The 23,902-nt window shown below is 41.0% G+C and overlaps 1 protein-coding gene across 2 annotated transcripts in view; it reads right to left on the reverse strand.

Annotated features, from left to right (window-relative positions):
• LOC126237428 (dyslexia-associated protein KIAA0319-like protein) overlaps positions 1-23,902 on the reverse strand; it is a 152,578-nt gene that overhangs the window by 122,772 nt on the left and 5,904 nt on the right. For both annotated transcript variants that reach the window (XM_049947539.1, XM_049947538.1), the window contains exon 3: positions 5,243-5,379. In XM_049947539.1, the coding sequence (XP_049803496.1) occupies positions 5,243-5,379 (137 nt within the window). The remainder of the gene's footprint in view (positions 1-5,242; positions 5,380-23,902) is intronic.

Below are 23,902 nucleotides of genomic sequence, written 5' to 3' on the forward strand. Positions count from 1 at the left end.
AGAAGAAGAAGAAGAATTTGATGGCTCCCTTGCCCCAGTGCATATGAGAGAGCAGTGTGCTGACCACATGCCCCTCCTATCCGCATCCTCCACTGAGGATGACACAGCGGTCGGATGCTCCCGGTAGGCCACTTGTGGCCTGAAGACGGAGTGCTTGCCCCAGTGCATGATCTGCTACTTCTAATTTATCCTTGCTGCCCAAGTGATAATGGCTCCTTTGTTGACACTTCTTTTAGTAGTTCCTAAGTACATTCGGCCACAAGTGTAATACGTTTTGTATGCTCCTGCCATGGCATGCAGTGAGTGTTGGTCTTTTGGAGTATCCAAGTATTTGTGCATAATTCTTGTCAGTTTGAGCACTGTGACAATACCATGTCCTGTTAGTATTCTGCTGATGGAAGAATGTAAGGAAAACATTCAATTTAGCTCGTTGTTTTTTGTCAGAAAAACCAGATTCTTTAGATGTAGCACCTAATTTAGCCTTTTGTCAAAGCAGCCATTTCTTCTAAAAATAATTATTAAATGACCAATTTCTTCCACCTAAAATTGTGGTCCACAGATTCTTTTAGCCCAGCACACTAATGCCTTTATTACTCCTCTTTTTTGCCTAGGGTGATAATAGAAATTTTTGTTAAGGTATCTGTCTACATGAGTAGGCTTTCTGTAGATTTTGTGCCCTAAAATTTCATCACTTTTCTAAGTAACTGTACATCCAGAAATGAAATTTGGCCTCCTTTCTCATTTTACATTGTGAACATCATTTCAAAATTAATATTATTCAAAATGAACATAAACAGTCTCAATCGCAAGAAATCTTTATTTTTGCGGCTACCAGTTTCGGTCAGTTACTGACTATCTTCAGACTTCATACTAAGTTGGTAGGCAGTGGCAGTGAACTAGTCATGCAGTTGACATTCGTTGAGTTTGTAATGCCTGCTCCATTCACTGCCACCACCTACCAATGCAGTATGAGGGCTGAAGACTGTCAGTAACTGACCGAAACCGGTAACCATAAAAATAAAGGTTTCTTGCAGTCGAGACTTTTTATGTTCATTTTAAAATACTAAGAAAAACAGCCGTTCTCCATGAGAAATGTTCTCAAAAATTACCAGTATCACTCGTAAAATTGAGAAAATTTTGAAATTTATTTTCTCCATGAGGCCATGCAAAGAAAATGTCTTCAACATAACGAAACCAATAAGCAAATTTATTCTTGGCCATCATGCTCCTAGGATGTATGGAGAGGCCACTGAAATTAAAACTTAAACAGAAGAGGGGAAGGACTGAAATTAGACAAGCTGTGGTCAATAGTTTTAAAAAAGCAACACATAGTACCAACTCTTCTGCAGTACAATTTATATAATACACATCAGTATGATTCTGTGAGCTTCAGCAGCTGTCAGATGGCATTATGACCAGACAATTGTGCAGTTAAGCATAAACAGTTCAGCTCTGCAGAGCTTATATATGTTTGAAAATCAACAAATTACAGCTTTATAGCCTTTTAGAATGTCTTATGTTAGGCACAGAAACACGCTTCAGGCCATTTCTAACATTGTCAAAGCATAAATCATTAACAACTGATGTTGCTGTCTCAGTTTTCATATCATCGAACCAATTCATTCCTAATTACAAAGACTTGACAGGTTTTGACAACTCTAATCAGCACCAGCATATTCATTTACTTTCTGTTCACAAGGACAGAACCACTAATGACTGAACTGGGTAATTTAATGGTGTTTACTTACAAAATAGTCCTCTTGTACAAATGAGAGAAACTAATCATAGATGTACTAATTACTATAATTCTATGCGAGTAGTGATTGAGGAAAATCATGTAGAAAAATAATGTTTCTTGAATGTTTGTTCCCCAACAAACAGCTTCTCTTTGAAAAATTGCCTGCTTCTCTTTACCTACAGGTTGTTCGGAAAACTTATGTATCACCAGCTGTGAGTTTACTTGAGGGTAACTATGTAGCAGCATTGTGTAGATGCACAAGCTCCGTTGACTAAGCAGTGCCATGGTAGCTTCCCCACTAGCTTTTTGACCAGGGATGAATACTGTCCTGTAATTCAGTTTCTGCTTAATTAAGGTGAGATAAAAGATAAAGTTCTGCATTCTCATCTTAGACCGGTCTGAATGACCGCCATGCCATCCTCTACCAATGGCGTCATCACATGCAGCATGGAGGGGCATGTAGTCAGCACACCATTCTCCTGGTTACTGTTGGGTTTGTTGACATTGGAACTGCCGCTAATTGGTCAAGTAAGCCACCTGTTGGCCTCAGAATGCTGAATGCACACTGTACCGGTCTCCATACCATGGAAAAATTCCTGGCATTACTGGGAATCGAGCCCAGGCCCCCCATATCAAAGTGAACCATGCTAACAATTCAGCTACAGATACGGACTATTATGATGAGAAACCTATTGAAATTCATTTCACAGTTAATGTCCTCTATAACGACACGCATCTGTTACAGCATCAAGTATACAAATGGAGTTCAAAGTTAGCAAATGATGTGACATCTATGACATATAATCTGCATTCAGGTCAGGCATATCGTATTACCACTTAACAAATGAATGCAATTGTTGAAACCAGCTTGATGTCCAACTGCCAAGTGACACTGGTCGACAGCATAGCAACTGTAAACACTACTCACGGTTCAGCACACCACATTATACATGATACGACATGATTTCACAAGGCACCTGTAGAACACATGCCCCAGCAATGTACTCCCAAATTAAAACAGTAACATGTTGATGCATGTAAACATCTTCTATTCAACAAACAAGAAGGTGGTGCCTTCCTTACATGAATCACCACAGGTTATGAAATCAGAGTCCACTGCCATCAACTAGAAAGAATTGGTAAGAAATGACACAATTCCTCTTAAAAAGGGGGAGGGGGACAGGGAGGGGGACAAGGAGAAAAAATTACAAACACAACCATTAGCATAGAAGCTTGTGTTGACCCTCTTTTGGGACAAAAATGCGATAAACTTGGAACTACTATCACTAGCATTTCATACTCAGACTTCCTAAATCATCATCTGGAACGATGTGGATAGTTGTCTGCAGCTGTTTTGTTGCACCAAGAAGGAACAAGCAACAACCCCTACAACCACAGACATTAAATTTGAATATTTCCATACTCCACAGACTTATTTGCCACATGATTTCCAGATGTCTGTACTTCTCAAAGAAGCACTGAGTTAAATATAGTTCAGACTCCCATGAAATTCTTTATATGGGTTTTCAGTAACACACTACGTGCTGCACTAAGAATGGAAGAGTGAGTGTCAGAAAGTTACACGGCAATGTTTGGCGACGTCTTGTGAAAGAAGAATAAATGTGGTTCTTTTAATAGTGCTAGGCAAATGAATATGTGACACCACTAAACTGGTGGCTCAGCTAAGATATTTCCAGTTTTATTCACAATAATCAACCTGAGTAGCAATCTTGTGTACACAATAAAAATGTTTCCTATTTTTGCTTGAATTGTGCAATAGGGATTACAAGAATTAAATCAATAGTGCCAATAAAACTAAATTATCTGATTTTTATCATCCACAGTATAATTAAGGATTAATCAATTTCCAGTTTTATTCATTCATACATTGCCTGTTAAAACCCTAAACCTATTAAACATAACATAACCTGGGTACAAATGAGAATATATAAGCACATACTTATGTCACAATGACTTTACAATATCAGTTACTTTAATTTTATGCACACTATGTGATCAAAAGTATCAAGACACCTATTAGTGGACATTGATATGCGATGTACCATCCTTTGCCTTTATGATGACTTGAACTATGCTATGAACACTTTCAATGAGGTTTATGAATGTCTGTGGAGCAATGGCAGCCAATTCTTCTTTTAAGAGCCAAAACCCTAGAAAGGAAGTGATGATGGACACTGGAGTCTGGAGTGGAGTTGATGATCCAACTCCTCCCAAAGGTGTTCCATTGGGTTCAGTTCAAGACACTGGGCAGGCCAGGACATTTCAAGAATGTTATTGTCCACAAACCACTACCTCAGAGTTTCTATTTCATGACCGGGTACATTTGCATGCTGCTATAATCACTGTTACCAAATGTTTCCTCTACTGTACGCAGTACACCATACTGTAAAATGTGTTTATATCTTTCCACATTAAGCACTTTCTTAAGCACAAGATAGGCACCACGCCCTAACGATGAAAAACACCCCAATTCCATAATATCACCTCCTGCATATTTCACTATTAGCACTGCACATGATAGCAGTTAATGTCCTCCCACTACTTGCCTTACCCAAATCGTTCCATCAGATTTCTGCAGGGTATAGCACATTTCATCAGATTCATCAAGCAAAAATCACTTGTCTCCAGTCATCCACTGTCCAGTGGCATCAATCTTCACCTTATCCCAGTGTCACTTAGTAATGATTATTGAAATAAGTGACTAATGAAGAGCTGTTGTACCCCTTTCTTGTTAGCTCACTATGCATAGTGCAAGATCGACTGCCAGTAGCACCTTGGAACTCATGGGTGATTCCTGCCACTGATTTCATGCAATTTTTTTATAAACAGATTCCACAATGTTCAGTGGCCCCTGTCTGACAGTGCATGGAATCATCTGGTCTTGGTTCAGTTGTGGTTGTTGCTTCATTTCCACTTCACAGTCACATCACCAACAGTCAACTTGGGCAGCTTTAGAAGTATTGAAATGTCCCTGGTAGATCTGCTCTCCATGTTCACAAGTCACTGAGCTTTCCTAGCTGCCACATTCTGGTGTTACTGCTTCCCTACTGACAACACAATACTCCTTGCGCCCTTTTATACTGGCAGGTCAATTCCGCATCATAGAAGTGTGTTCGGATATTGCTGATCAGATAGTGTACAAATACAGAGTGGCAAGATTCCTAATCTTTTTTAACTTTTAGATATAGAGCTTTAATATCCTCCCCTCTCTCTCCCTCTCCCCCCCCCCCTCTTTCTGTGTGTGTGTGTGTGTGTGTGTGTGTGTGTGTGTGTGTGAGAGAGAGAGAGAGAGAGAGAGAGAGAGAGAGAGAGTTAGTTAGTTTGTAAATTGCTGTAACCTATAAAAGCACAATTTAATACAAGTGGGATTACATCCATCACTGTTGGTTTAAACACTTTATCAGTACTGGCTGCAATACAAGTGTGAATAGTAGATAAAAACAACAAAACACAGCAGATAATTTAATCAGAATATTTACTTACATATCATTCTGAAAAACATCAATGTCACTCCAGGTATCAGATGACACTGGCTGAACAAGTACCATGCGAACATGGCTTCCAAACTGTGGCTCAGGACGGAACAATGGAGCACACATCTGATTGCTCACACACTCAATCTACAAAAGAAAGTACTTCATTAGCAGAGCCAACATAGATCAGAAATACAAGAGGCTAAAACGGAGTTAAAAATCTCAAATGACTGGAGGGATATCTTGCGAAAGAAGAGTGGCATGCTTTTTTAAAATAAGTGTTAGGTAAAATGGATATGTCATGCTTTCAAAATTATTGGCTCACCTGAGACATTACCAGTCTTATTCATAATAATCAACCCATGCAGCAAGCTTGAAGTTACAGAACAGTTGAGCAAATGGGGTTAAAACAGTTATAAAATGCTCTCAACTACAATGTAGGTCACATGAAAATGATTATCAATGGTTACACACAAAAAAATTATAATGTTAATTTTTTTTATAAAATATATTAGTGATTTTTCTAAATCTGAACTAAACATAGAAAGTCTGCTGCCTGAATACTGACAAAATACAAATGTCACTGAATACTTGGAGAATGACCAGGTTTTGCTCACATCAAGAAAGAGGCATGATAACAATGTCCAGTCTTTTGCTGCAAATATTAGAAATTAGAGATGTGCTCTCACTGCCATGCTTAAGAGATGAGCCATGAACTTGAAACTGAATGCACCACTGTGATAACTGGAACATCATGATTGTAGCTATTTGGTCCAGTCACAAAGCAGCAGGTCTGCACCCGAATCCCCCCTATGATGATTGTGCCAGAAAACTACAGAGAGCAAGGAATGCAACTAAACAGATAACATTAAATTTCTGGACTGCAGATGGAAGTAGCAGCACATCAACAAATGAAAATCAGACACTAACCATTAGGTGAAATTCTCAAGTATTATTTTCATTGCTTTTGAATGAGACCCATGAGAATTAGTAAAAAATAGCTCTTTGAAGCGTGGTTTCTTCTTCCAAAAATTCCAAAAAAGTACCTTTTAATGGTCACAGAGTAGACAAAACAATTGTCAATTGGGGCAGGGGTAGGGGGAGGAGAAGTGATAAATCCAGTCACTCACACATGCATCCTAGAGCCCACATTTTTCAGATATGACTTTTTTCTGTTTGCAAAAGTGAAAAAAGACCACTGTGACTAACAGTAAATCATCAGATCCCATTTTTCACGCCTAATCAAGTGTTTCTAGGCTATTGACTAAATGATATACTGTGGAACTTTCACTAAGCTCAACTGGAGTACAAAATTTAAAGAAGAATATTTTGGACAAAGAAGGATTCCAGGCTTTTGAAAAGAAAACATTTCCATTGCTTTAATATACACATTAACTGGAGAGTGACTTTTTGTCATATTTTTACCTTAGGGATGTCACTGTATCTCACATGTTAGTGCAGTTGACAATTAATACACTCATTTCAAGTTAGGTGGTTGTTAAGGAGGCTTTCTACCACATGAAGTGTGTGACATAATTTTTCAGTCACTATTTACAACTTTTTAGTTAAGTTGGATGGATGACATTCTGTGGGTCATAGTGTGGAATGTCCATTAATCCAGTAGACAGGTTTGAGAATTAGAAAAGGAAAATTGATGGGCTGAAGTGAAATACCATTGGAATTAGTGAAGTGGGGTGGCAGAAAGATCAGGACATCTGGTAAGTTACTACGAACAGTATAGTGAAAGCATTATCATAGCCAAGATAAACATGAAGCCAACACCACCACAATATCACAAGTTTGTATGTAAAACAGCTATGCAGGTGATGAAGAGATTGAAAGACTGTATGATAAGAAAAAAAAAGAAAACCTATTCAGACAGTTGAAGGAGATGGCAAATTAATTGTGATGGGAAGCTCAGATTTGGTAGTAGGGAAAGGAAAAGAAAGAAAAATAATAGGACAACATGGACTGGGGGAAAGAAATGAAAAACAAAGTCACTTGCTAGAATTCTGCACAAAGCATAATTTAATTATCAATAACATTTGGTTTAACAATAATGTAAGAAGGTTGTATCTGTGGAAAAGAATATTTAAAAACTACATGTTAAACTGTAAGATATTTCCAGGGGCAGGTGTGGCCTCTGACCATAATTTATCGTTTAAGAACTGTAGATTACAACAGAAGAAATTGCAAAAAAGTAGAAAGTTCAGGCACTGGTACCTGGATAAATTGAAGGAACAAGAGGATGAGTTTATTTATTATTTAGATTATTCAACATTTTTTTTATAGAAATGGTGTGAAATGAATCAGTGTACACGATATGTAACTTATATATTATTAGTTTTAACATTGATGAACATATTATTTTTCAATCTTACCCACACAACTACACTTAAAAACTAATTCTTTTATGCTAACAGGTTTGAAATTTGCCTATGGAAAGGAAAGAGCTGTCCAAAGAAATGATTTTAGATTAAATGTAAAACTTGTTTTGTTACCCACCAGTCACTTTGTGTAACTGTGTAAATGTTGAAAATTTTTGTTGATGCATACTGAACTTCTTTCTGAGCCACAGATGACAGCTTTAATAATGGCTAATAAAGGTCATTTTCTCTTCTAGTGTTATAAGCATGGGCACCACTATTCTTCTCATATTGTGATGGATTATTCATGATAAATTTCATTAATGAGTATGTATGTACTGTGAAGAAACAGCTAGAATTCCAAACTCCTAATAGAGGCATCTACAAAATGACTGCAGGTGAATACAACACATTTTTCTTACTGCTAGTTTTTGTGCATACAGTACTTCCTTTGTCAGTGATAAGTTACCCCAGAAAATCATTCCATAAAACATCACTGATAGGAAATACATAAAATTTGTTTGGCATTTGGTTCATTTGTTTCAAACACTAGTAATTCTGAGAGAACATTAGGCAACATTTGACTGAAACACAGGAAAGGAATACAGTGTAAGACAAATGGGTAGCTCTGAGAGATGACAGATAAGGGGTAATCAGAAAGCTTCCATTTGAAAGTGTTGCTGCGGTATAAAGGCAACATTGTGTAAGAATGATGTTGGTACATATCAAAATAAGCACCAATATGTAAGCAAAGAATCAGTGTGGTATTCATGTCTTTCTGACGTCTGTGTAGTAGATACAAAAATGTGAGCTATGGTGACATTATTAACAAATGCATTCGGACAGGAATAACATGCTGTTATTCTTTCCTTGGCTGCCAAAGGACAAACAATGGTAGACATCCATCGGAGAATGAAGAATTACTATGGGACACCACGTCTGTCAAACACCACTATTATGCACAGTGCTGCTGCTTCGTAGTGAAGCACATACCCCTATCACAAATGTCACAATGCAGTAGGTATGCAAATTCAAGTGGGAGAGACCCGAGCACCCACCCTATAGTCCTGATCTTTCTTCATGTTAATATCATGCCTTTGGTTCCTTATGAAAGGCCTCAAATGGTCGACGATTCCTCTTGGGCGAGAATGTGCAGCAGGCAGTCACAGACTTCTTTACAGAACAGGACATCGTGTTTTACCAAATGGGCATCTTCAACCTGGTGCATTGATGGGATGATTGCCTCAATTCTCACAGCAATTTTTCCTGATTGACATATCGATTCTGGACTGCATGGCCATGAGAAGGAAACTTTTTGATTGCCCCTTATAGCGAAGGTAGCAGAGGATCAAATAGGTAAGAAGAAAATGCCTAGCAGAAATTCTTGAATAACACAGGAAGTACTGAATTTAATTACTGAAAAGGGAAAACATAAAATTGTGTCAAATGAAAAAGGCAAAAAGGAATGCAGATGTCTAAAAAATGAAAGCAACAAAAAATGCAAAACAACTAAGCAGGAATGGCTAGAAGACTGCAGGGCTTTAGAGGCATGCATGACTAGGGGAAAGATAAACACAGTCTATACAAAAATTAAAGAGATCTTTGGAGAATAGAGAAGTAGCTATATGAACATCAAGTGCTCCAAGGCCTAAGCAAAGATGGGACATCTGGAACGTGGAAGGAATATATAGAAGTGCTATACAAGGGACATGAACTTGGAGGCAATATAACAGAAAAGGAAGAGGAAGTAGAGAGGGACGAGCTTGGAGATATAATACCACAAGAAGAGTTTGACAAAGTTCTGAAAGACCTAAGTCAAAACAAGTCCCTGAGGAGCAGGCGACAATTCCTCCAAATTATTAAGATCCTTGGGAGAGTCAGTCAAGGCAAAACTGTTTCACCTTGAATGCAAGATATGTCAGAAACATGAAATACCCTCAGACTTCAAGAAGAATGTAATACATTATTCCTATTAGAAAGGAGGCAGATGCTGACTGTTTGGAATACTGGTGGACCATCAGTTTAATAAATCATGGCTGCAATATACTGATAGGTGTTATCTATAGAAGAATGGAAAAAGTGATAAAAGCCAAGCTCGGGAAATATCAGTTTCAGTTCCAGGTAAATATAGGAATACAGGAGGCAATACCAATCCTACAACTCAAGGCAAACCTACAATTATAGCATTTGTAGACTTACAGAAAGCTTTTGTCAATGCTGAATAGGCTACACTCTTTAAAATTCTGAAGGAAGCAGGAATAAAATACGCGAGTGAAAAGTCATTTTCTGCACATACAGAAACCTGGCTGCAGTTACAAGAGTTGAAGACTATGAAAAGTAAACTGTAGTTGAGATGGTAGTGAGACAGAGGAGGAGTTTCCAATATGAGATTTTTCACTCTGCAGCGGAGTGTGCGCTGACATGAAACTTCCTGGCACAACAAAACTGTGTGCAGGACCAAGACTCGAACTCGGGATCTTTGCCTTTCGTGGGCAAGTGTTCCACCAATTGAGCTACCCAAGCATGACCCACGATCCGTCCTCACAGCTTCAATTCTGCAAGTTTCAAGAAGAGTTTTTTACCATCTAATTTAAATCTAAGTGTTAGGAAGTATTTTCTGAAGATATTTGTCTGGAGTATATCCTTGTACAGAAATGAAATGTGAATGATAAGCAGTTCAGATAAAAGGGTGTGTGTGTGTGTTTGAGGTTTTCGGGCGCTAAACAAGAGAGTATAAGCATTCGAAATGTGGTGCTACAGAAGAACGCTGAAGATGAATTGGGCAGATCAAATGGTAGACAAGAAAATACAGAACCTTAATCTGTACAATTCATTGACAATAAACTATCACTATACTGCTTAATGCTAGTCATGTTTAGGCTAGCCAAATTCCAGCAAATTAGAAAGAAAGTGTTATTTTGAAAAAAGTCTCTTGCCTCCTCAGTAATAACACTAGACTGTATTTGTCACTGACGCATCACATTTAGTGGGTAGCTTTTATACAGCCAAGCTCTCCCCTCGCCTCTCTCCCCTGCCTTTCCCCAGCCCCCTTAAAAGAAGCAACAGTTCTTAAACTACTTAAGATATTTCAAAGCATGTAGTTCAGGACTTGCGCCATGTAATATAAGCACTTCATTTATTACACTTATTCTCTGGCTCATCTATTATCCACTCATGTTGCCTTGTGTTTCGTCGCAGTGTTATTAAATTGCTAGATGCACTTCGAGTCACTCTTATGCCTGTGACCATTAGGGCATTGGATTGATTTAACGTCACCGCAAATCACATAATCTTCTGGGGGCAAGATGTCAGTTGGTAATAGTTGTTGGAGCCACGCAAACAGCTGTAAATCTACTATGTGTACATATAATTACTGCATACAGTCTCATGACACCAAAGAGGGTTCAAGTAAAAACTCTTCCCTACATGCAATGATTAAAAAAAAACTAAGTGTTCTGAAATACGGGAGGGAATCAAAGGTAAATGTTATTTATAATGATAACAACACGGGAAATGACTGCCGAGCATGATAAGCATTTAGACAACATAGTATACATAAACAATGTAATGCAGACTGTACAAGCAAAATATCAATGATAAGACTGCTAACAAAAGTTTTTTAAAACATGTAAGTGCAAAGATGAGGCTCTGAGTGATGCAAAGAGCAAAAAACCTGAGATTCAAAGCAAACAAAACATACAATGTGCTCTGAGGAGGCTATGTTTACAATATTCCCCAGAGCAAAATTGTTAAAACCAGGAGACATGTACAACACACACCATCTTCTACCAACTGTGAAGCATGGTCCAAATTCTTTAATAATTTTGGTGATCATGTTGTGGTGGTCAGTGAATCTTACAGGCACAATGAAATGAAAGTGTAACTTCTTTAAGGGTATGGGCTTTCATTCTGTTGGGTATCAGTCTTATCATTTTTATTGTAATGCCATACTGACCTTTCCATTTTTGTATGTAGAGTTAAGTTATATCATTGTTGATTACTTTTTGAAGTAAAAGTAGACTAAATAATGCTTGTGCACGTGTTTCTATCATTTACAAACCAGTTATTAACATTTTATTTTTATTTTTTTGATTTTCTGGTCACAATACAAATTTACAAGGCCTCAAACATTTCTTTCAGTTTTATTTATGTACACCTGAACACATATTGTTAATATGGAAACACTTAATTTATTGATGAATTATTTGAAAAAGTTAGTTTTTCTAAACACTTACAATAAAATCCTTGGATTGTATGTTATCTTTGGTGGGCAGTTGTTTAAAATTTTAGAATTAGTTCAGTTGCGAAGTTACAAGCTGGAGTTTGCCTATAATTTTGTGTGGCACAATGGCTTGGTGCAAGTCTTTTAATTGCATGACACTTCAGCAACTTCGTGTGCCTCGCCTATACCAGAAATCATATCAGAAAAAGAGGATCTACAGATTAAAGTGGAATCCAAACTATGGATTGTTACTTGTGAATCTTCACATGATTGAGATGTTAAAGCTAGGTTAAAGGCAGACAGAGAAACTTCTCTGGTTCAACCACGATTTGATAATGCAACCTCATGCGCTTTACCACAACACCATCAGACCTGATTAAGTCATTCACAAAAGAAAAAGAAATTGTAACTAACATTGAATAAATTAAACATCAAAAATTCCAGAATGGAAACACTGTGCCTCATTCTATGTCAAATTGACAATTAAGAAGCTGTCTGTCTGCATGAACTGCCACCACCAAACTGTGGTTAAGAGGTAGCTCAGTTGCTGAACATGCTACCCAACATGGTGTGCTTCACGTTAATGACTGCTTCACAGGCAGTGCCATCTAGATTCTTCCCACAAACAAGAGCTTTTCTAAATTGCACAGGTGGGAACTCTTCCTGCAATACACTCTTTGTTGCTGTAACCCACCTGGCCTCAACCTTTACTAGTCCCTGTCCTTCACCTACCTATCCCCTTCCTTGTTCCCACTACAGCACTACAAGAAGCATTATATCTCAACAATGCACACTCATAGTGCTCTCCTCTTCTCTACTTCTCTCTTCTCTTCCCATAACTCCCCCTCCTGCCCCTCTTACCCTCAGCAGAGCCTCCTGGCACTGCACCTAGCACTTCTGTGCTGTCCTCACCATGTCTCTGCATACTCTCACAGGTAGCATTAGCATCCTCCTCCACCTCTATCCTGTTTATCCCCTCCTCCCCCTTCACCACTCTTCCTCAACCCCGCTACCCGATTACCTACCCGATCCACATGCAGTTGCACCATAGCACTCAGGGAGAGTGGCCATGTATGTGTGTGTGTGTATGTGTATGTGTGTGTGTGTGTGTGTGTGTGTGTGTGTGTGTGTGTGTGCATGCGTGTGTGTGTGAGAGAGAGAGAGAGAGAGAGAGAGAGAGAGAGAGAGAGAGAGAAAACTTGGACGTGTTTTCCGCTTTGGAAAAAGGACTTTGTCTGAAAGCTTACATATTCAGCATTCTTTTTCATTGTGCCTGTCTGTGACACAGCAACTCCTCTTATTGTTGTTGGAGCATAAAGTAAAGTGTTTGATAAAGAGAGAAGAAGATCAGTCAAAAAATTACTGAAATCACCAATTCCACTAACAGCACACAAAAATACAGCTGAGTTCAAGTTTATAACAGAATGCTTACAATGAACTTTTGTTGAGATCAATGATACAAAAGATAAATAAAAATTTGTTGTGCTATTTGTTCTCAGATGTCTCTCATGACATTGCAACACACCCGTCACTTTGGAGTAAGATGCATTTAAAACTGTTGACTGAATTTGTTTAGTAGTCGCGAGCAGTACAAGAAACATCACAAAAAGTAATTGGTAAGCCCATGGAAGAATTTTAGATGACCCTACTCAGTTACTCTTTGCCACATACTCTACAGTGGATTGTGGAGTACATTTATGGATGTGGGGCAAGCATCATTCCTGAGAGGGGAGTCCATCTTCAAAGATGATGTTCATGCTCCAACAGAATTGAAAATGTTTCCAGATTCAATGTGCATGATGATTAAATAAGAGCCTTCCTTGGTCTCTTATGCACAGGACTGTAATGTGACCGTGGTTTGTTCTGGAAAAACAGAGAGACTGCTGGCCGACCATTAGTACCTCTCGAGAAGTTGGAAAACCTTCTATGCAAGGAATGGTGAAATATCCCTTTGACCAATATTCAAGATTTACCCATACTTTGATCAGTATACAGAGTTTTGTTGTTATGGGTGTTGAAGCTGCCATTATGTAAAATTATGTGTGTAATTACATTATTTTGTCTAGCTGCTGTATACATGGTGAGCCACAACTATCGCCACCTAGAATAACTCCGAAAGTATGATAGTAGCTGAAAAGTTTGTGGGACAAATGTTGCATGGGACAACGGGGGCCATAATATGACATTGGTTTTTTGTTGCTAGGTGGGGTCGCTTCACAGATATGAAGGTCAACTCATTTTTTTTTTTTTTTTTTTTTTAATGGGATGCTATAGTTTGGTACTTATTTTCTGATAGCGGGTATCGAGACGAATCCAATGATGTGTAACATTAATGTCTTTGAAGGTCAACGAAGGTCAAAAAGGTGGCATGAATGTCCATTTACAGAAGGTGTTCGAAATGATGACCATTAGTATCAATGCAATGCTGCAATCTCCTTATCATGGATCGAGTGGTATTCCTTATCACATCAGCACTTATCAAAGCACATGCTCTGACAATACTCTCTCGAATATCATGCAAACAGTAAATATTTTCTGAATACACCATATCCATCTAACGTGCCATTGACATGTAAACACCATTCGATGGTTTTGAAATACAACATTAATAGGAATGGTAAGACTAGTATCGTCAAATCAAGCGAATGTGAATGATGAATTCCTTCGAAGAACAAGTCGATATGCTTCTCATTTACGGAGAATGCCAATGAAATTCAGTGAGAGCTAGAGCCTTATACACTGAAAGATTTCCTCAACGTACTCACCCTTCAAGTCATACATTTAAATGTGTGTATGATAAATTGAGAACAACTGACTCTTCAACGCATCAGAAACATACCCAACAAAGGAAAGTTACTAATGAGGAAACGGAAATCGGTACTCTTGCCACTGTGGTTCGAGATCCTTGTGTTAGTTCACGTCACATCGCAAGGGAATCTGGCATGAGCCAGAGTAGTGTTGTTCGTGTTCTGCATCACCATAAATATCATCATTACCACATCAGTCTCCACCAAGAATTAACTGGGACGGATTGTATGTGTCGCACTGAATTCTGCCGATGGGATCAATTTCAGATTCAGAGGGATGAAACATTTATTAATTTGATTTTATTTACTGACAAGACTACATTCACGAACCATGGAAATGTTAATTTACATAACATGCGTTGTTGGGCAACTGAAAATTCATTTTGGCTGTGGCAAGTTGCACACCAAAAACTGTGGTTGGTGAATGCATGGTGTGGGATTCTGGAGGACAGAATTATAGGCCCCTATTTCATCGAAGGAAATCTTAATGGTAGGAAGTACACCACATTCCTGCAATAAACATTAGGTCCGTTATTGGAAGAAGTACCTTTAGGAACAAGGAACAGAATGTGGTATCAACACAATGGGTGTCTGCCACATTTCTTGCTGATGGGTAGAAATGAGTTGCAGAGACAATTCCCAAATCGTTGGATTGGGCGTGGAAGAGATGTGTCGTGGCCAGCTCGTTCGCCAGACTTGACACCTCTGGATTTTTTCTTATGGGGTTTTGCAAAAGACATTGTTTATAAAGACATTCCAACTACACCTGAAGAAATGTGGGAGAGAATTGTCAGAGCATGTGCTTCGATAAGCGCTGACGTGATAACGAATACCACTTAATCCCTGATAAGAAAACTGCAGCAGTGCACTGATTCCAATGGTCATCACTTCGAACACCTTCTGTAAATGGACGTTCATCCCACCTTTGTGACCTTCATTGACCTTCAAAGACCTTAGTGTTACACATCATTGGATATGTCTCGATAGCCGCTATCAGAAAATAAGTATCAAACTTGACAAAGTTGACCTTCATATCTCTGAAGCGACCCTACCTAGCAACAAAAAACCAACTTCACATTACAGCCCCCGTTGTCCCATGCAACTTTTGTCCCACAATCTTTTCAGCTACTATCATTTTTTTGGAGTTATTCTAGGTGGCACTAGTTAGTGACTCACCCTGTACACTGCACTAGACAAAGGAAGTGGCTACTTGGATGGCAGAGTATCTGCGGAGTGCACATGGCGGCCTTTTATACCGGGCGATAGTTTGAGGTCCTCTGATGAACAATCACCAGACAATACGCAGAGAGTGAAATCAGGCCATGTACAGAGTAAAGACACTTAGATTGTCAAAAATTTAACAGTTAATTGTCAACTGTTCATAACAAAGTTCCTGAATTTACTGCCCTTCCAGGGATGTTGTCAAATTCAGATTATTCTTGGAACCGAGAACTGGCTGAAACCGAAAAGACAAAGTTCTGAAATATTTAGCAAGGCATGGGACATATATCAAAAAGACTGATCTCAGTTGAGCATAGTGTTTGTTAATTGTATTTCCACAGCTTCCTTGAACACTGAATCCCAGTAGGATGGGGCTGTGCCCAGTACCATAATTCATATAGTAACCAGTGGAAATACAACGTTCAGCCACTGCAGATTTATTGGGCTGCAGTAGGCGAGTGTATCATTGGTGTTCAATGCAATGTTCTTTTACAGGGTGTATTGTTTTGTTATATACCTTCTACCACACTCATAAGGAATTTTATATATATCAACTTTGATAAATAGCATATCATCCTTCACATATCCCAGAAGAACTGCCATCTTATTGATGGAAGGAAGATAACATAGACTTTATGTTTCTTTATTATTCTTGCAAGTTTTGAATAAATATTTCCCTCACATTGTAGAAAGCAATTACATTTCATATCTCTTTCTTCTTGCTCTTTTTTTTGGTTCGTCTGGCATTTTTGCTTGCAGAGATCTCGTAATTCAATTTTTTGTATATCCATTCTTATGGACTATTTCTTCCTAGTGTATCAGTTCACTCTGTAGGCTGTCAGCATTGGACACTGCACGAGCTCTGTGTACTGAAGTTTTGTACACTCATTGTTTGTAAAGGATGGAGGCAGCTAGACATCTCCAAGTATAAATTGCTATGGTTGAGCTTACAGTACATGCAATCTCCTAAAAACACATCTTCCTTTTGTCAAAACATTTCTTCAAAAATTGCAATAATAATGAAGAAATATGAAGCGGATATGGTCTTCATTCCACCGGCTAAGACGGCATCTCTTCTGCGATCTGTGAGGGTTGATCTGTTTTTATGAGAGGTGAGTGCACAAGAAAGCCCTGAGTGTGCTAAAAGGTATATAGAACAAACAATAGCACTGTAAAAGAATGCTGCATTGAAAACCAACTATACACTTGTCTATAAAGCCCAACATATCTGCAGTGGCTGGACATTTCCACTTCCACTGGCCACTCCGTGCAGTACAGTAAAGTTAAAATACTTGCCACAGCCTGATCCTACTGGGATTCGGTGGCCAAGGAAGCCACAGAGATACAATTAGCAGACAACCTGCTCAACCAAGATGAGGGTTTCCAGCTGTACAATTCATGGAAACTCTCATTTCATGTCAGTGTTCTCAAAGGAAATATTGTTTCAAGTCTCCACTAATTGGCATTACAACATATACCTTCCAAAACAATCAGCCAAATACTTTATAAGCACCATGGTCATAAGCCACCCGCTTCTGAAGCCAATGCTAACTGATGCCTGAGGTGGTGTAAAGAGTGACACCACTGCACAGAAGATGACTGGAAACGACTGATTTCAAGTGATGAATCATGCTATACCCTGTGGTAATCCAAATGGAAAGGTTGGGTATGGTGAATGTTCTGGCGTAATCACGAACACCGGAACAAAGAGGTGGAGTGCAAGAGCAGAGAAGACTGTGAGAAAACGGTGGCCAATGGTATGCGGAATTGGACTGCACCGCACCTGGCGTACCCCCTGCAACAAGTGCATATAAATGACATTCCTGCTAGCCTTGGCCACCCAGATCAGCCCGAGTCTGCAACGAATGTTGGTGCTATACTGTGATCCGTATCAAGTGTTTCCTTAGACTCTGGGTGTAGCAAGAATTGTACTGTTTTCATGTTGGCTCTCGGTAACGATATTTGCTATAGTCAAGTTAAGTATTGGCAGTTTGCTTTCTGGAAATAAAACTACTAATGTTATTTGTTTGAAATTGTTGTATAGCATTCTGAGAATGCTGCACCCTGTAGGCACCCTATAAGCAACGAGTGGGCAAGATCCCACAGTGAATGGCTGGAAAATGTTACCTGACATCTGTAGTGGCAACAGTGAAGTATGGAGGAGGTGGTGCTATGGTATGTGGGTGTTTTTCATGGTTAGCGGGTGGTTCCCTTATTGCACTCATGAATATGCTAATTGCCAGTCGTCAGATGCCAGCTAAGTAACAAATCCACCAGGGACATTTCAACCCTTCTAAATCTGCCCAAGTTGACTGTCAGTGATGTGATTGTAAAGTGGGATAGGAGTACATTTTACAACACTGCATTCTGTGTACAGAAGAAGGGACATGGTGATTGCTTGTATCAGCACGACAATGCACTCTGACATAAAGTAAGTGTCTGTGGACAATACCATTCCTGAAATGGACTGACCTACCCAAATTGCCGACCTGAACACAAATGAATACCTTTGGGATGAGCTAGAACATCAGCTTCACTCCAGAACTTAGTGTCCAACATAACTACCTTCTGTGGCTTTGGCTCTTAAGGAAGAGTGGGTTGCAACTCCACAACATTCAGACACTTCACGTAATGTGCCCCCAGAAGAGTTCAAGCCCGCATAAAGATGATTGGTTGACACATCCCATATTAATGTCCACTAACAGTCCCGGAAAGTTCCTGTCACAAGTGGGGCACTTTTGGGGTTCTTCTGTGGGAGGTTCTGGGTTTGAGGGGATGAGGAAGTGGTTCTGGTAATTTGCTTCCGGGACTGGATCAGACTCTGAATGTGGCTCTCCAGCAGGGATACGACTTCCTCAAATCCTGCCCTGAAATGAGATCCATCCTTCATGAAATCCTCCCCACTCCACCAAGAGTGTCTTTCCGCCGTCCACCTAACCTTTGTAACCTCTTGGTTCATCCCTATGAAATCCCCAAACCACCTTCCCTACCCTCTGGCTCCTACCCTTGTAACGCCCCCGGTGAAAAACCTGTCCCATGCACCCTCCCACCACCACCTACTCAAGTCCTGTAACCCGGAAGGTGTACACAATCAAAGGCAGAGCCTCGTGTGAGAGCACCCACATGATTTACCAACTGACCTGCCTACACTGTGAAGCTTTCTATGTGGGAATGACCAGCAACAAACTGTCCATTCGCATGAATGGACACAGGCAGACAGTGTTTGTTGGTAATGAGGATCACCCTGTGGCTAAACATGCCTTGGTGCGCGGCCAGCACATCTTGGCACAGTGTTACACCGTCCGGGTTATCTGGATACTTCCCATTAACACCAACCTGTCAGAACTCTGGAGAAGGGAACTTGCCCTTCAGTACATCCTCCCTTCCCGTTACCCACCAGGCCTCAACCTCCACTAATTTCAAGTTGCTGCCGCTCATACCTCACCTGTCATTCAACAACATCTTTGCCTCTGTACTTCCGCCTCGACTGACATCTCTGCCCAAACTCTTTGCCTTTACAAATGTCTGCTTGTGTCTGTGTACGTGCGGATGGATATGTGTGTGTGTGCGAGTGTATACCTGTCCTTTTTTCCCCCTAAGGTAAGTCTTTCGGCTCCCGGGATTGGAATGACTCCTTGCCCTCTCCCTTAAAACCCACATCCTTTCGTCTTTACCTCTCCTTCCCTCTTTCCTGATGGATCAACCGTTGGTTGCAAAAGCTTGAATTTTGTGTGTATGTTTGTGTTTGTTTGTGTGTCTATCAACATGCCAGCACTTTCGTTTGGTAAGTTACAACTTTGCAATACGAGCCCATTCATCAGGACAATGTTGCATTCCCTTTGGTCTGGATGCATGCACTTATTCAGATGGGAAGGGCATAATAAAGTTATTGTATCCCCGTCAGAGATATGATAGCCACTACTGTTTTAACTGGCTCTTGATTGATTGATTAATTTAGGGGGGCTAAGAGACTAAACGGCGAGGTCATCAGTCCCATGAATCCAAAATTACACACGGAAAAGAGAGGCTCTGCTAAAAGTGCAGAGGAGTCAAACTATAAAATGAGTAAGTTAAAACACACACAGTAGAAGGGTAGCCCAAATCTAAAAACTGGGAGAAGAGGGGGATAAAAAACTGGGCTTTGCAAGTGGGAGTGGTCATGGGTCCCAGATTGAAAAAACATGAAGAGAAGCCCCAACCACAACCACCCTGCTCCAGGAGTAAATCAAAACCTTTTATCTGAAAATAAAAACCACTTTAATGGACGAAACTGAGGACCAGTTCAACCATCCGTGAATCATCTGCTAATATTAAACTTAAGGGATCTGGAAGACTATACTTAGCACAAAGGGCTAAAAGAAAGGGACATTCCATCAATATATGGGATACCACCAGTCTGGCTCCACAACCATATTGTAGGGTTGGTTTGTTACGCAAGAGGAAATATGAGTGAGCCTAGTATGAACACTGCCTAAATAGCATAAGACAGTGGACTCCTTCCAAGAGGAGTGGAAGAAAGAGTGCCAAATCTCAGGAGACTCCTTGATTGTTTCAGAGTTTATTACTGAGAGCAGTAGCACACCAGAGTCACACCACTTTTGGGCAAAGAGAGATTTGATGTAGATCTGTGTATCTGCAGCTGGAATCATGAAACAGAATGGGGTAAGTATCTGCTTCTCTGGCCAAACGGTCAGCCAGTTCATTCCCTGGGATGTCCACTTGACTTGGGACCCAGAGAAAGTCAACTGAGCAGGCAGCATGGCCAAGGGCAGAGAGACAGTCAGGGGTAGCAAAGTCCAAAGAGTGACAAGAGTAGCGTTGGTCGACAGCCTGCAGGATGCTCATTGAGTCGGTACATATTAAAACACTGTGGAGGGAGGCCTGAGAAACAAAATGGAGGGCTCTGTGAATGGGTAGGAGCTCTGCTGTGAACACACTACATGATCCTGGCAATCAATGGTGTTCTAAGCCAGTAGGAGATGTGAAAGTGTATCCCGCCTTATCTATCGTCTTAGAATCATCAGTGGAGAAGATGGTGGTACCCTGGAACTCTGCAAGGATCGAAAGTACAAGATGCCAGAAAACCACATGGGTGACAGAGACCTTAGGACCCTGGAATAGATCAGTCCTAATCCGTGGTCTAGGCACCATCCAAGGAGTGTTATGGGAGGAAATACACAGGGCACATTCCAGTGAGTGGAGATGGAGATCCTGACAGAGGGAAGTGAGATGCGTTCCAACCTCGGGCGGTTATCAGGAGGAATACAGCCCTTGTTTGCAAAGAGGACAGAGGACACGGGATGGTCAAGGAATCTGCAAATGGTGATTGCGTAAGAAACCAAGAGTTTGTCCCATCGTACTTGGAGAGGGGCAATCCCCGCTTCTGTGAGGAGTCTCAGTGTGGTTAGTGCAAAAGGCACCAATAGCCAGATGTACCCCACAATGGTGAACAGGGTCAAGTATTTTCAGAGTGGAAGGAGCCATTGAGCCATAAACCTGACTACCATAACCTAGTCTGGACAAGACCAGAGCACGGTAAAGATGGAGAAGAGTAGCATGGTCTGCATCCCAAGATGTGTGGGCCAGGAGGCAGAGAGCATTAAGTTTCCACATGCACATCATCTTTAGTTGGTGAATATGGGGCAGCTATGTCAACTTTTTATCAAAAATAGGATCCAAGAAATGGTACTGTGCTATAATATCGAGCAGTTGGTTGCCTACATATAGTTCTGGATTGGGGTGTACTTTGGGTCAGTGAGAAAACTGTATAATCTGCATTTTAGAGGGAGAAAACTGGAAGCCATGGGAGATGACCCTTGCAGAGGCTCGTCAGATGGCGCCTTGGAGCCGGCGCTCAGCAGATGCTATCTAGTGGGAGGTGCACCAGATGCCAAAATCTTTGACATTCAATGCTGGGGTAACCACAGGCCCAACAGAGGTTACAACCCCATTGATGGCTATGAGGAAAAGTGTGACACTTAACAAAGAAGCCTGTGGGATACCATTCTCCTGAATCCGAGAAGTGCTGAGTGAAGTGCCAACTTGAACACGGAAGAGTCGGTGGGATAAAAACTTGTGGATGAAAATTGGAAGAGCCCACGATAGCCCCAGTCATGGAGGGTAACTAAAATGTGATGGTGCCAACTAGTGTTGAAGCCTTATGTCGGTCAAAGAAGACAGCGACAAGATGCCGGCGGTTAGTAAAAGCCCATCAGATCCTTCCCAGAAGCCACACTGATACAGGGACAAAGGCTGATATGGGGACAAATGGCCCCAGGATTCAAGTACCCAACATAATCGGAAGCTAACCATCCCCTCCAGCAGCTTACAAAGTATGTTTGTCAGGCTAATCAGGCGGTAGCTGCTGAGAGACGTTGGGTTATTTCCAGATTTAAGGACGGGGATAAATATATTGTCTTGCCACTGCGACGGGAAAGCACCCATGAGCCAAATGCGGTTGAAGACCCTGAGTAGATGTTGCCTCTGGGTAACATCCAAGTGTTGGTGCATCTGGTTGTGGATGGAATCTGGGCCTGAGGCCATGTCATGTGAAGAGGTGAGAGCCTGTAAAAATTCCCATTCAGTTGGTTCATTATAGGGTTCAGCATGGTACAGTTTGAAACAGAGGAGGGGGGGGGGGGGAGTGTCTGTACATCTGTACAACTCTGTATTTCTGCCGGAGAAAGATAGCGAGATAGGAAGAGGATGCTAATGCTGCCACAAAGTGTGTCTGCAAGGACCAATGGATCAGTGCACAGAGCACCTTGGAGATTAAGAACCTGGACAGTTGACTGTAGGTGGTGGCCCAGAAGACTGTGGAGCTTGAACCAAACCTGCGATGAAGAGCCATGGGTTCCCAAGGAGGAAACATAGTGCTCCCAGCATTTCTTTTTACTCTGCTTAGTAAGGTAAAGAGCCTTAGCACACAGACACTTAAAAGCAAGGAAGTTAGTCTTGTGAGAGGTCGTACTGGTCAATAACAACAGAGACCTGTGTATACGGGGACAGCAGTGACAGTAGAATGAAGAATAGTGGCAAAGATGCCCAGCACGGCTGCATCAAAGCAAATTGAGAGGGAAGTGTCGAAGTGCACAGCAGATGTATATAAAGGCCAATTGGGCCTGTGGAATGCCCAACGTGAAGGCCTGTCTGCCTGGTGGCGGCAGGGTAATGACAGAATCACCGGAAAGTGGTCACTGTCACAAAGATAGGCAACCGATGTAGGGAAGTCACGAGAGCAGGGGAGGAGACTGTGAGACCGACAGCAATAAAGGTACCATGAGTGGCACTGAGGTGGGTAGGAGAATCGTCATTGAGGAGACACAAATCGAAGTCTGTAATAAGTTCATCAATTAAGAGACCCCTACCCGTTGAAGTGGCACTCTCCCACATTGGGTGTTGATAGTTGCTCCTCCACAGTGGGTGTTGAAGTCCCCGAGGAGGAGAAATGGGGGTGGAGAAATGGCGGCGGGAGTTGTTGTATTAAGACAGACAGTGCAACATAATGAAGTGGCCTACCTGGTGGGAGGAGACACTGAAAACAGTGAATGCAGGCATCGTTTGCCTACTAACCACTGTAGATTCGAGGATGGTACGAAGGAGGATCCATTCACTAATGACATCGAAGCAAACCGAGGTGCAGACCCCTCCAGATGCTACCCCGGGGGCACCACGGTTACAACAGAATGTCCGATAATCACAAAATGTTGGAGAGTGGCCATCACGGAAGTGCATTTATTGAAGAGCAAGACAGAAGGCAGCATAGGAGGAAAAAAGACATTGTATTTCCAGTATGTGACAATAGTATCTGTTGCAATTCCATTGGATTATCATGTGGCAAGAGTCTAGGTTAGACATAAAGAGGCCGAGAGGAGGTCATTTCACTTGGTCAGTGGTTGTCACCAAAACGGATGGGATGACATCCATAAATAAGATGTCAAAGGTTGCAAGGGGGGAGATGGCACCTTAGGGGGCAGCAGGGTGGCCTTATCGTGGGACTTAAGTTTCTTCTTCTTCTCTTTTGGAGGTGGAGCAGGGCAGGATACAGAGGGAGT

This window comes from Schistocerca nitens, chromosome 2 (genome assembly GCF_023898315.1).
Source record: "Schistocerca nitens isolate TAMUIC-IGC-003100 chromosome 2, iqSchNite1.1, whole genome shotgun sequence".
Lineage (NCBI taxonomy): Eukaryota > Metazoa > Arthropoda > Insecta > Orthoptera > Acrididae > Schistocerca > Schistocerca nitens.